The sequence below is a fragment of the Peromyscus leucopus genome, chromosome 12, assembly GCF_004664715.2.
Source record: "Peromyscus leucopus breed LL Stock chromosome 12, UCI_PerLeu_2.1, whole genome shotgun sequence".
NCBI lineage: Eukaryota > Metazoa > Chordata > Mammalia > Rodentia > Cricetidae > Peromyscus > Peromyscus leucopus.
In genome coordinates, this window is record NC_051073.1 from 64,128,050 (window position 1) to 64,143,226 (window position 15,177).

General features: G+C 36.6%; 1 protein-coding gene across 23 annotated transcripts in view; it reads right to left on the reverse strand.

Moving 5' to 3' along the window:
- Positions 1-15,177, reverse strand: part of Dlg1 (discs large MAGUK scaffold protein 1) — a 210,279-nt gene that overhangs the window by 110,114 nt on the left and 84,988 nt on the right. Inside the window, exon 1 of one of the 23 annotated variants that reach the window (XM_028894067.2) lies at positions 13,047-14,062. The exons of 17 other annotated variants lie outside the window; for them this stretch is intronic. In XM_028894067.2, the coding sequence (XP_028749900.1) occupies positions 13,047-13,280 (234 nt within the window). In that variant the 5' untranslated portion in view covers positions 13,281-14,062. Of the gene's footprint in view, positions 1-13,046; positions 14,063-15,177 lie in introns of those variants that run through there. 5 more of the 23 variants (XM_028894069.2, XM_028894070.2, XM_028894071.2 and 2 more) reach the window with 5 other exon arrangements.

Sequence of the window (15,177 nt, forward strand, 5' to 3'; positions counted from 1 at the left end):
TTTCAGAAGGCTGAACTTAACAACAAATGACCTACCAACAACCAAAATATCCAGGGTACAAATGATAAAGTAACAAAATAATCCATTCAATTCACTTGAAACAAAACTACAGCCCTAAAAAACCTAATCTAATGAAAGTTAATGGAAAATGACAGACACTAGATCTTACAGAGCAGTGAGGAGAGGAAGTAAAGAAATGTATGAAGATGAATACATTGGAGAACATGATCAAATGCTTGGGACTCTAAATTGGAAAATGTCAAATAAAATATAATGCATATAATGTATGGGTTAAATACTGAGCAAATGTAAAGAAATCATTACACTTGTGTTATTTCAGAAAAGAAAGATTAGAGAATAGCACTTTAAACTTTAAAAATCTTCTAAACCCATATAAATCAAGTAGGAAACAACCACCATTATGTCACTCCTGTCCTGTACCATCGGTAAGATCAGCTCGCTAGAGGCCTGGTTTTTGTTTTGAAAAATCTTGGTCATGTGACTAGCAACAGTCTCAGTTGTTTGTATCCATAGCAACACCACGGAATCATTAGCCTCTGAGGCTGCCTTTGGAGACTTGTTTCCATGACAACAGAGGTTATATTAACACTGTCTGAAGGAACACTGCAGAAAATTGTAAATTTTTATAAAATAATTTGACAGATCATACACATTTTCAAGTACTTTTGAAACAAATATCACATTGACAATTATGTGAAAGATGCTTTAAAATGATTTAACAAAATTGCACTAATTTTCTACATAGGTTTATATTTTATACTAATTGAAGGTCTTAATTTAGGAAACCTGTACTTAAAATGTAGACTTTTATGTGATCTGTGCACATCCTCATTTATGAATAGTAGTGCTACCCCTCACTTTTAGGTATTCAGCAATACATACATATTGTGTTAGCCTATTTATCAAATCTCTTTCTGTTTAGACAGCCAATGTGCTTTCTATTACATCCGTAAGAATCCTAAAGTAAGAATCAAGAGGCAAATTAGGAGACTGTGATAATATAGCTGAGAGGTGATGATGGCGTAACCTGATGCAGTATCAGTAAAAATGGACATGAGCAGTCACACAGAAACTGTGAATGTAGAGTTAATATGCCTTGAGGACTGATGGGAAGTAAGAAGTATTAATAATAATCTCCAGCTGGGCAGTGGTGGCGCATGCCTTTAATCCCAGCAGGCAGGTGGATCTCTGTGAATTTGAGGCCAGCCTAGTCTACAGAGTGAGTTCCACGACAGCCAGGGCTACACAGAGAAACCCTGTTTCAAACAAAAAACAAACAAACAAAAAGAATAATCTCCACAGCATGATGCGGTGGTACATGTCTTTAGTCCAAGTACTTTGGAGGCAGAAGCAGGAGATCTCTGTGAGTTCGAGGCCAGCCTGGTCTACAGAGTAGTGAGTTCCAGGACAGCCAGGGCTACAGAGAAGTCCTGTCTCAACCAAATAAAACAACTTCCACAATAGCAACTAAAAACTATTTCCTAGATAATAATTAGACTTGGACATAAAGGAGCTATAGTGCTATCTAAGTTTCTATTTTTCTTGCTAATTATTAAGACTTTCAGGACTGGAAGGGATTGGCTCAGTGGGTGAATGCTTGCTGAGCAAGCAGAGCCCTGGCTTTAAAACCTAGCTTCCTAAAACTCAAGAGTTTGTAAAACATAAGACAATCAAGAGAGGCTGTGCAGGGGTGGCACACACCTTTGATCTCAGCACTTAGAAGGCAGAGGCAGGGGGATCTCTGAGTTTGAGGACAGCTAGGCGGCTACAGAGAAACCTTGTCTCTGGGTGGTGGTGGTGGTGGTGTGGGTGAACACAGAGATAAAACAAGAAATGATTTTCAGAATGTAAAACTGACAAGATAAATAAAACCACATTACTAAGTAGCTAATATTTACATTTTGTATCAACATGCTTCATGAAACCAGTAAAATGTACTTGGGCTAAACATGAAAGTCCAGAAAGATCTAAAAGTACACTGTATTTTCAAGGAAAATGAAATAAACAAATGAACAAATCTTTTGGTAGCAGTATTTTAAGACATAACCACCTTCTCCCACTGTTGTTGAATAAGGATCTTGAGTTTAACATGGCATAGTTGGAATTCTTAATCCAAGTTCTTTGGACCTTTATTTAATGATCTACTATACCACAAAGAGGCATGCTTCTGATTAAATGTCAAAGCAGCTACTTAAAAGAAAGAAAGAAACCAAGAAAAAACTGCAAGCCTTTTGAATGTTTACAGAAGGATAAAATACAGCCAAGTACATTTATAAAAACTCCACTTGGGAATTACTGTATTCAAGAAAGGATCAATATCTGCAGGACAAAAGGTGTTTCTCATGGTTTAATATTTTTCTTATGACTCATATGCCCTTTGCCACTGTCACTGCAAACATATTGCATCTTTAATATGAGCTGTATAGTTTTAAAAAACTGAAACAGTATTTCAACCAGTTGTGTGACATCCATGCAGCATCTCAGAAGCAAGTATATATAAAATCAGACATATTTTAAATAATCCACAAAGGATATCAAAACACAAATATTTTTAAAACTTAAAATAGCTATGGGAAATAGGAAAAAAGATCTAGCAATTAATTCTATTGTAGAAGCATGGATGTGAAATTGTTAGTTTACACAGACAAGTTAGCTCATGAATCTATTATTCTTTAATTGCAACAATTCATAAAACTCAGTTAAGGTTTCTAATCTCTTCATTATGAAAAGATTGTATTTTATATTAGCGTTCAGCTAACGACCTTTGAAAAAGGATGATTCAATCACTAAGAATTTAAAGAAAACAGACTTAAAGGCTGAATTTAAAGATCTGGTTACATAATTAACACAGGGAAGAAATTATCAATTAGTATACCTTTGTCTTTGATATTTTTCAGAACTAGCCAACTAAACATGTGCCATCATGGACTTCATTAACTACTAGGCTAACACGGGCCCTTGGCGCTGTTTAGTAACCCTTTCTGCTCTGTTCCAGTCCCCTTCTTTAAGTCCCCAATGCCTCCCTCCACTTACCTCTTCAGTTACACTGGCCTGTTGCTGTCTCCATGGCTTTCCACTTGCTATTTATACTTTTCTTCCCAGAATGCTCTTGTTTAGACATCTACAGTCCCAATTCTATGAACTCTTTCCATCGTTACTCAAACATCACCTTCACATCCAACTCTCCATCACCAATCCTATCACCTCCCCACAAATCTTACTTTTTCTCATTTTCTTCCTGAATACCACATATTTTTGGTAATTAACTGTTGTCTCCTATTAATACGAGGTTCACAAAAGCAAAGATTTCGGTTTAGTTTTAGGTTCAGTGTCACAGGAAACTGTGTGTGTGTGTCAGATGAACCAACCCAATTCTGGAATGGATTCTGAATACTTGCTCTTCCTTCTCTTACTCCCTTTCATGCTGTACACAGACAGAGCAGACACTGGCTGAAGGTTCTTTCTGCATAGGGGGTAGCTACACCCAATCAAAGTGTTCAAGGCATTCTATTTGCCAACCCTACAAACAAGTTTCAAAGTGTAAAAATGCAAAACCAAGCCAAACTAAACCATACCAACCCCAAACCCCAATCCAAAACAAGGGCCTCCTCCCTCCTGTCGTGGGACAACAGCGCCCTGCCTAGTGCTGGCGGCCTGTGTGACAACGAAGGTGTCTGCAGAGTTCCATCTGTTTCCTCTTCAGACTGTCAAGTCCATGGGGTCTTCCCTCTCAACTTGCAGGTTCTCCTATTCTCAGTCTGGACTCTACTCTCATAGATCTTAAGGTGTTTCTTTCTGTTCCTATCTGCTTTACCATTTTATTTCCGTTTTGACCTTTTAGTTCTCGAATTCACTTTTTGTTATCAGTCTTTTGTTTTTCCTTTTGAGACAGATCTCACTATGGAACTCTGGCTGACCTGTAATGTCCTCGGTAGATTAGCCTGATCTCAAATGAAGAGATCCCTGTCTCAGCCTCAGGAGTGCTGCAACTAAAGGCATGTTCCACAGTGCCCAGCCCTTAACACTTGTTCAACTAATCTTCTCTTACATTACATCATTATTGTGGGTTTTGTTTTTTCTCTTGGTTGGACCCTGCTAAGGTTAAAAATCCTCTACCTAAGACATACCTGTTTTCATTACTTTTTAAAAATTAAGACATAATTCTTTTTTACTCTATAATTAGATTACTTCTTCAGATTCCTTTCTTATGAGGCCATAATATTTTGTGGAACTGCTGACAATGGTGGCGGCCATCACTGTGTTCGTGGTACTGAATGAGGACGATGGTGCTACTGAACTGGAGACTGACCTCCAGGCCTGGAGGAGCTGGGAGGGCTTCGGGGGTCCTGTCTTGTATAATTCTTACTGAATCTTGATCCAGATAATATTTCCATTCCTAATTTCTAAAAATAAGGAAATAAACTCAGAATAGGTCATTTTCCCAATGTGCTATGCCAAGTAAAGGGCAGGATAGAGACATAAACTCAGGCCATTATCCTCCAAAGATATCCTTAACCAGCATAGAACGCTGTCTCTTTAAATAGCCTAAGATGAAGTTCAGTTGTTCTCAACTGTAATCACTATTTAGCAGCAAAGGTGATAGATAGCACTCCACTGATATACCTCATATCTGTTTCCTAAAATACTCTGAAACCAATTTCAAGTTTACAACCTTTTATTATAGTAGATAGTTTTACAAAGAATAATTAGACTATACAAAAATCAAGATGGGATCCATTTTATTTCAATTCCAGGATATAATCTCCAGTTATTTTCTGAAAACCATTTTAAAAAACGTGTACTCTGTAATAATCATTATCTGTTTCAAAGCTAGATGGCTAAGCTAATGGGAGAAGTCTCACAAACTAAAACCCCAACCCATCCCCAAAACTGTTTAGAAATGGAAACAACTTGGGGTTTTAAAAATTATTTAAAAATTATTTTAATTTTATGCTTATGAGAGTTGTGCCTATATATATAGGTTTGTATACCACTTGCAAGCACTGTGCCCAAGGAGGCAAAAATCCAGTACACTGGATCCCCTGCAACTGGAGTTACACGTGGCTGTGAGCTGCCTCTTGCATGCTGGGAATTGAACCCAGGTCCTCTCAAAGAGCAGGCAGTGCTCTTACCTGCTGAAGCATCTCTGTTAAAGATGTATGTGGTGGCAATGTCTTTAAATACTCAGAGTTCTGTGAAGACGCCTTTTAAAATCCTCCTCCTGGGGTTGGAGAAATGGCGGGGAAAACCACGTGCTGTTCCTTCCAGGCCTGGAGATCAGTTCCCAGCACCCACGCCAGGCTACTCACAACTGCAAAGTAACTCCAGCGCCATATTATCCAACAGCCTCTCCAGGCCTCCACGGCAACCTGGACACATACAGCGCACACATATTCACATTAAAAAAATTCCCTGCCATCAAATACCATGGTCAGTTAATCTATACTTGCTTAAAATCAGACCAGTGTTTTTGTTCATCAATTCCTATGTAACTGTAAAATGATTACATCAGTAGGTTTACTTAAAAGTTTCTTAAAGTGATAAGTATAGGCTACATGTTCTGAACAATTATTTTTACTTTTATCAAAATTCTAAATTTACATAATAACATTGTTGGGGATTGATAATAGAGTAAAAGATCTTTTTTTTTGGTTTTTCGAGACAGGGTTTCTCTGTGTAGCTTTGCACCTTTCCTGGAACTCACTTGGTAGCCCAGGCTGGCCTCGAACTCACAGAGATCCGCCTGGCTCTGCCTCCCGAGTGCTGGGATTAAAGGCGTGCGCCACCACCGCCCGGCAGTAAAAGATCTTTTAAAAATATGAGTTTTAATGATACAATTCTAAGTTCTTCACATGTGTAGAGTATAACTCCTCACATAACTTTTCCTTTTTCAATTTCATTTAATTTTATGCAAGTACTTTGCCTTCATGCAAGTCTGTATACCAAATGTGTGTCTGGTGCCAGTGCTTTTGTTGTTGTTGCTTTTGAGACAAGCAAACTATGTAGCCCTCACTGTCCCGGAACTCGTTATGTAGACCAGGCTGGCCTCGAACTCAGAACTCCATCTGCTTCTGCTTCCCAAGTGCCGGGATTAGGGTGCACCACCACTGGCTAGCCAGCACTCTTTATTGTTGGTCCTCCCCACATTATTCCTCTGTTCTCAGAATGTTTCTAACTACTTCTGAAATGTCTTACAAACCCTATGTTATAGATGTGCCCAATTTTAAGCCATAGTTGTACATAAATTTTGTGAAAATAATGACCAAATCATATTTAGAAGCTCCAAGCTTCCTTTCAGTCAGTGCAGGATTAAATGGAAACAAACACCTATATAGTGTCTATTTATTCAATAAATTATTTATCAATGCATTTAATATGCTGGGCTGTAGGAATAGAAGAGAAACTGCCCACCTTACAGTACCAGCTCCTATGAAGCTTACGGTTCAGCAGATGACACTGTACTGTGATAACCCTTCAGAAAGTAACACTGCTTGAAAATAAAGAGCCAAAATGAAAGCCTAACAAACCTGAAAACGCCATAGATGTGTAGCTCCATCCTTTTGTCAGTAATTTACTTTAAATTTATCTTTAAAACTTACTTGACTATATTACATATGTAAATATGAAATGTGTTTCTTTTAGCCTATTTGTCCTTGACAGAAGGGCCAACTACATTAAGATATTATATAGAAGCTGCACAGATGAAAACTTACATAAAATATTTCTCATTTAGTTCTTCAGACTAAGCCAATCTAAATTTAAGATAGCAACTTTGTATTTTTTTAATAGAATTTAATTTTCAGGCCAGATTTAGGTTCACAAAAAACTGAATGTCAAGTACAGCAAGTTCTCTTGCATACCCTCGGCCCACACATGTATACAGCCTGCCCACTATCAACACCCTGCAACGGAGTGGTCTATTTGTTACAACAGACGAACCTATACCACCCCACCATTCTCAAAGTCCAGTGTATACCAGTTCACTCTTGCTGTTGGACATTCTATGGGTTTCCAGATGTAAGATGGCATCATCTGCCATAATCACAGTCCAGTGTATGCTGGTTCACTCTTGCTGTTGGACAGTTTACCAGTTTCCAGGTGTATAATGACATTATCCACCATTGTAGAACCACACACAATAGTTTCACTGACTGATTCTTCTCTCTAATCAAAATCCTGGGAACTACTGATTTTTACTTTGTGACATTCCCCAAAAGTCACAAGGTTGGGATAATACGTATAAGGCCTTTTCAGACTGCTTTGTTTTCTCTGACTAAGCATTTACTATTCTTCCCTGTGTTCCTTGACTTAATCTTTTTACTGCTAAGTACTATTCCATTGTCTGATGTGTATCAATTCACCTAATGAAGGACATCTTATTGGCTTCTAGGTTTTTGACAATGATAAGCAAAATTATAAACATCTATAGATAGCTTTCCTGTGGACCTAAGTTTGCAGTTAATCTGAGAAGATTCAAAGGAGTAGCACTGCTATGTTGTACGGTCAATGTTATAGGTTGTAAAAGTCTCTATAAATATTGTAAATAAATACTTTTTGTTTAATATCTGAGTAAATACATATGCGTGTGCTGTAAAAATCTTAAGACAAATGGAAATATGATGTATGTCCCTCAATATTCTTCCTGTAAAAGGGTGAACATTTTCAAATGTGAGTCATGGTCTTTTGAGTGAGGAATTAAATAGATGCTCCTGCCCAAAGAAGCATTTTATAACTAGTCAGACAGACACTTTGTGCCTCCTTTCTCCTGGAAACGATCCTACTCTTGATCAGAGTCAGCACTTCTGAAGAAGTTTTAAAAGGCCGCCTACTTACTTTGTATATATTCCAGTTTAGTGCAAAGGCACTACAATACTAAATATAAGCAGCCTCTTAAGGATGAAGACTATCCTCCCATCCTATCGGGACCAGCTTAATAAAAAATGTATAGATATAAGGGTGGAATCTAGGATACTCCAAGATAAAGACGTCTTGGTAGGAACACTGAAGCCTGTTGCCTAGTTATAAGTCAGAAGATAAATGGATATAAATAGGTAACCATATGCCTTTGTTTGCCTAGGAAATACGTATTTGTACTTGTCCCACTTTAGTTATTAATAGTACCCTCTTTCCATCTAAAGCCTAAGAGTTACATAGTCATCCTGACTGTGAGAAAACCGAAGTTTTTTCCAGGCTCACTTCCTCCCCAGTGGGACAAATAAGAAAGAAGCTATCAGTCAGAGGAGCAGCTTAACACTAAGGCACTACACAGATGTTCACGGAGGGATTAGGACAGAAGAAGACACAAATCTGCACCAGCTCTTCTGAGTACAAGATGATGTGTCTGCTTCTTCCCTCATTCAACAGTATTTGTGTTGTTGTATTTGGTATGTTGCCAACAATGCTGCAGAAGCTGAGGATTAGCATAAACATAAATGGAAAATTCTGCCTATAGAAACGGACAGTCTAGTGAAGGAAGCTCACTCGGAACTGCATGGGCACTTGCACTCACTCATAAGCACATACTCCCCCCCCCCACCCCCACACAGGTGGGAGTGTGGGGGCAGAGCGAGAAGCCTATCCTAAACCCAAAGCCAATAGGATTTGCTGTTATCTTGGAAGTGAAGCAAAGGAAAAGAAGATAATCTTTTTGTCTTTATATTCTCAGCATACATAAGAATAGGAAGTAATAAGGTTAAAAACTCTTGGAGCTGAAATGTAGCTCAGCGGTAGAGCATGCTTATTAGCATAGCCCAGATGGTGTGTTTTCTTTCAGTCAAAGACCACAACAATAATAACAAAGAAGAAAACAAATGAAAAACTTAGTTAAATGAAAACAAGAAAATCAGTAATAGTAATAATGAAGAAGTTATATTTTTAGTATTTCATATGCGTAACTCAAGTGAAAATACTGAGTAAACAGGAAGCTGTAGCGACAAAGCCTAGTATACAGGAATTAGCTCTAAGCTAAAGACAGAAATCCTGATGGTAATAGCACGAGACTGGACTGGACAAGATTACTTAAAAACACACAGGCACGCATGCACGAGAATTAAAGACTAAACAATAAGAAAAAGGAAGACACTCCAAAGGAAATGAAGCTGGGAGAATATCAGAAGATCAGCATCTGAAAGTCAAAAGTGAAAAAAAAATTAAAGTAGCAATCAATTGAGTTAAATTCTTTTGCCTAGTAGGTAAAATGAAGAGTAAAAACTGACAAGTTGGATTTGGTAACATACACACATAGAGGCATTTCAGCTGTTGGTGTTAGTGAGAGCTATTTCAGCTCATGGGAATGACCTAATATACAAGAAAAGGCGACTGAGAGAGTGGAAAGTGGAGTGGGATGAGGCCTTGACTAGTCAAACGGGAGGGAGATCCAGCAGAAGAGAAGGGTGAGCTTTAGGAACACAGACCGTTCACCTACTGCAACAGGCTAAAACATAAAGGAAGACTATTTACTCAGACCGAGACTGAGAAAACAGGTACTGTAGGCTTAACGTGCAGTTTCAGAGCTGTTGTGGAGAAGGCAGAGCTGCAATTAACAAAGTACTGATGCTTCCAAGAAAGAGACGAAGGGGGAGAAGGTTAAAATTATGGAAGAATGTGAGCAAGGCAAAGAGGGATGTCTCAGTAGCAAAAGACAGTAAAAACCATCGGTCCCTGGGGTCTTAAGAGGATTAAAAAAATTATTGTAGTGGGAGTACTGAACAGTAAGCTGAAAACAGTGCTAGTCATGTGAAATGCTTGCATCAGAAATTTAAGTGATATACTGAGTGGTGTTGAAAAGTCTTGAACATAATCATTTGAGTAGATTGTTCAAGTAACAGAAAACACAAGATCCTTGTGGATAAAGAGATCAAAAATAGAAAAGCCAAAGTTTTATGTAGATTATATAAGGATACTGGAAGCCACTAAACATGATTATCCAAATAGTGGGCAGAACAAAGACAGTAAGTCCATAGCTCAAATTCTCAGCAAATCACATGACTAAGAGAGATGCAGATGTTCAGAAAGGGAGGGAAAGGAAATATTGCCCAATGACATCTGATCTTACTGATGGAAGTTTAAAAAAAAAAAATAAATGAGTTGAGATTACAAAAAGCAGTTTTTATAGTCATGAACCAAAGAAAAGGGAAAAGGGAAGTCATCCACAAAATAGTAAGAACAAGAGAAGAAAGACATAACTCCATCTCTTGGTCCCATGGGAACTATTTACAAGAGCAGGATGGATGGATGATGTGAGGAACCAAAAGGAATGGTTGACACTGCTTATAAAATTATTATATATGTATTAATTATTCAAAACAAAGAATAGTTCTCATATGAAGTCTCTGAAGAAAAAAATTATAGCAAGGTAAACCAATTCACAACAAATATATCTTAATAATTAAAGAGTCCCCTTTCCCAATTCACAATATAAACTTCTGAGGCAAAACCAAATGAATGGAGATAGCATGTAAACAATATTTTTATTACTATTGTTGAGGGTTAAAGGGTCGAGGAAATCCAGAGCACATGGGATTTGTGTGGCCTAAGGATAATATGAAGCAAAAAAAAAGAGAAGAGCCACTGTGGATCATTAAAAAATACCATTCCAGGTAACTGAAACAGATATTAATTTCATAAACATTTACTAAGCACCAACAGGAGCACTTGGTATCTTGTAGATCTTTGTAACTATTTGGTTTTCTTATCATTCAGAATACAATGACTTCCTAAAAGTTCCAAATATTACAAAGAACCTGGCACATAATCATAGTTTTAAACATGAATATTTCTAATAGACAAGCAGTTCAAATGAATTTGTAAGCAGTTTCTTTTAACTTGTAGCAGGGTGTGTTTGGGAATAACAGTAGTGATTGAGATAATAATTAAAGTTTTATTTAGTAACAACTCTCCAAATTGCTAAAGTATAATATAATTCAGTTAAAGAGAATGAGATTAAAAGTTAAGCTTCCTACCAAATCTTTAGAAAGTTCTTCTCAGACAACATCCAAACAGAAGGCCCTGCTATTTGCCAATCACAGTACAGAACATATTCATAGTAGTTACATAGTATATGTTCAACAACAAATGATGAAATGTCATCAATCTACTTTGTTCCTGACAACATACAAATTCTTTTGGTGCTACCAAGCTGCCAAGCCTGAGTTATTATACAAATGTACTCCAGCATCAACTCAGATGCAATCACGTCTCAACTTCTTTTTCAGTTCCACTATATTTTATCCTATAAAATAAACTCCAATAAGTCATAACTAAAGACTTGAACATATCAATTATGCAACTCATCAGATAGGTATAGGAAAGAAAAGTGAAATGTGATTACTCCGGGAAAAACCTTTGACTTAGGAATTTTTTCTACTTCCAGAGACAAAACACAAAGGTAAAGGACAAGAGAACTATCTGTTAAGAGGTTTGCAAGAGAAACTAACTCATTCCTCAGCGTACAAACACAACAGGAACCAATGGGGGGTGGGGTGGGAGTGGGGGAATAATATTCAGTGGTGTAACAGGACTACAACCATCTCAGTGTCTAGGTTACTGTATTCTAAATTCTATATTTTCAATGGTTTTATATGTAAACTATTGGTTTTTTCATTTGTATATGTCCTAAGATGAATATCAGATATATCAATGTGTATATACATATGTATAGTAATTTACATAAATCATCAGGTATATTTTTATTGATGATGAAAATATTATTTAATATTAATCCATAACAACCAGTAACACTAACCTTTAATTTTTTCATCCTTTTATGATCAGAATCAAGATAAAAACATTCTTAGAGCAGTCAGTATTCAATTTAAGAGTCAATCATTGCCTTTCAGTAAGTTTTGGCTGGAAGCAACCTCAGTGCCTACATATAAAATGATGATGCTTCCTACTCTTGAATTTCATCTTAAGCATATGAGAAATAGGTAGAATTTCTGACTTTAAAAGTTGACATTTTACTACCAAAAACCATTATGAGAAAATTCTAGTAACCAAAACAAATAAATCAGCTTGGCAATTATATCTATATTTACTGTGCTGCCTCTAGTGATGGAAGAAATAATCTTTAAAGGAAATTTGTTTTTAAAGGCCCAAAAGAATGTTTATGCATCTGTATGCATATTAAGAATCACTGACTTCAAAGGAAAAACCAGTTTTATTTTATTTTTAAATTAGACTATTTTATACCCTCTTATTTTTCACTAGTTGAATATATGCTAAAATGTATTTTAAAATATTAATACTTCCTTTCATCTTCTTTTATACCAAACCACTAGCATTTTATTCAACTGCTTTTATTTTCTTCTCCTATATTCAATATTCATTTCCCCTTGAAGTAATTTTATGGGACTTTTTAAAAAATTAAATTTCCTGTTTGCTAGCTTCTTTACAATTTGACTGTGTTAAAATATTCCATGACTATGCAATTGTACACATTTACTAATTCCAGATTCGCCTTAGACAGTATATATTTATAAAATGGAAGGACTCATTAATATCTTGACTAAATCAATTTAATATAACTTTAAGATAAATATATATAATATTGCTAACTGTATTACATCAATCTATTCTCAAAACATTAAAAATTAAAATAATTAAGCTATCTTTTGTTTCTTTACTATAATCTCTCCCTATGGTTATCTTCTAACATGCAAAACTAAACAAATAGGGCATTTTCTTTTGTTCAAACATCACTCTTCATAGCATTTACCACCATCTAAAAATAAGATGAACATTATTAACTTGTATTTTAACATGTGTTAATGACTTTTCAGTTTTAAAGAAGTCATTTAGCAGAATCAGAGACTGTTTTGTTTAGCATTACATAACATAAGGGAAATGTTTTTCATTTCCCCTTCTGTGCTAAAGATCTGCAGAGACGGACTAGAAACATAAAATTTCAGTGCCAAGATAACAACACAGAAGACACATTTTTAATAATAAATCTGCATGAAGACATCGTGGCAAAGCAAATATGAACATAAATATATTAAAAATAATTTCAACAAGTGGCATGTTACCTGGGTGGAGCTGGTGGCTACCGAGATGCAGTCAATAAAGCTGTGTCTTCGAGTGAAAAACGCAACTATCTGCTGCCAGCGTGAAGGCTCTGGCTCAGCCTGCAGTTCATCTGACGAGCCCTTTTTTGCCCAGTGTTTCTGCTTTGGGCCTACTGAGCCATGGCTAGAGCTAGTATTGCCTCCTCGACTGGCGCGAGAGTACAGAAGTGTGTTGTTTCCGAAAATGTAATTCATCTCTGCAGCCCTGCAGGTGGTTGCCAAGCAGTCTTACTTCTCTACCAGCTGCTGAGTGGTGAATGATCGGTAAAAACTGCAGCTAGAATTACAGCAGCATCACTTGTAGATCAGGGAAAATAAAAACCTTGAGAAATGATGCTCATTTTCTCTGTAGTTTCTTCCTATGAACGAGCTTGTATCTTCCTTCTGTACCTGTTAGCTGTATGATGGCTGAGTTTATTTTTGCAGACAGAAAAAGACGACATAAGGTGGATTTCTTTCTCGTGATTATTTTTTCACCAGCGTCTGCAGGAACCAAAAGCTGTTCTTTTGTTAGCTGATAACTAGACGGACTGAAATCCAGGAAGTGAGGTCGATTAGCAGGTAAAGAAGGATGTTATAAACACTGGGCTACCAAGACCCTTTGGGGCTGACTGATTTAACGCATTGGGTGGAGAAAGCCCGGGTTACTAAGTTTCAATCAGTGTAGAGTAAAATCCAATGGCATCTTCACTGCTTACATAAATTATAAATATGAACTGAATTTTAAAATACAAGGTTTCTTTCTGCTAACAGCTCTCATTGTTTAAAGTAATTTCATTAAAAGAGTATTTGCTATTCACAAATTTTGACATCATAAAGGATCTTACATTATTTAGCATTGGTTTTTAAATTGAAGATACCATGTGCTGAATTCTGAGGATCTAGTGTTAGGGAAAATATGTTTATAATACAGCACAATCATTTTATGAAGTATAATGATTTTTAATATTTTGATTACTGTGTCTACAACAGATTGATCAGCAAAATATATACATGGCCACTGGAGCCTTTATGATAAAAGAACTGTTAAGAAGGAATCTGTACCGTCTGTTTAATATATCATAATCAGTAAGATTACAAGATTATGAGTTTACGCAAAAGAACAATAATAATTTTTGTATTATAAAACACTGTACAAATGTACTCTGGCTCATAAATACTGCTTGATTTCTAATAAGCATTTTTTAATCTATATTTTTCCTGTATTTTTTCATCATAGCAGTTAACCTTAGAACTGACTAGTGTTTAATATAAATTCTTTAAATTTTTTAAAATTTAGTTTACGTGTATGTGTATATGCCACGTATATGCAAGTGACCAGGAAGGCCAGAAGAGGGCATCAGATCATCAGATCCCTTGGAGCTGGAGTGACAGGTGGTTGAAAACTGCCTGTTATGGGTGCTTGAACTCAACCCAGGTCCTTTGGAGGAGTAACACATGCTGGTAAACAATGAGCAATCTTTCTAGCCCCCATGGGATGCCAGTTAAAAAGCTCCCTAAGTAACTTCCTTCAAGTTCAAGAAGTAGATTCTGGAGCCTAACCTATGCCATGCTATATTAGTATATGTTACAATATATGTCCACTTTTTAAAAGTATATGTGAACAAAAGTGCTACTTGTTAATAATTGAGTGAATCAATTTTTAGTCCTGTATGAATACATCATAAACTGTAGGCCCAGTCATGAACATTTTTCAGATGTGGAAAAAATCTCAGTTGTGCACTTCACAGCAGAAATTAAATGTAACTACTGGACACAGCACTGCAGGTCACAACCCTGAGGTCCGCTGCAAACCAGGCTCTAGAAGAAAAGGTGCCTACGTTATCTCTTTGGTTCCTTGCCTAAGACACGCCCCCAAAGAGCTGAGACCTGTGCGGGAGTCTTAGGGATAAGACACTTTACCAAAGAGATTGCAGCAGAGTTTGGTGTTTCTTTCCAAGGACTAGGAAAGCAGCTTGCAATCTGTGGTTCTAAAGAGATTAATTCTATTTAAGTCCAGTAGAGGAATATAAGAAAACATTAAAAGCTGACACAGATCTAAGAATCCTCTTTGAAGAAAAGAATAAGATCTCCTGAAAAACTAAGTTTTATT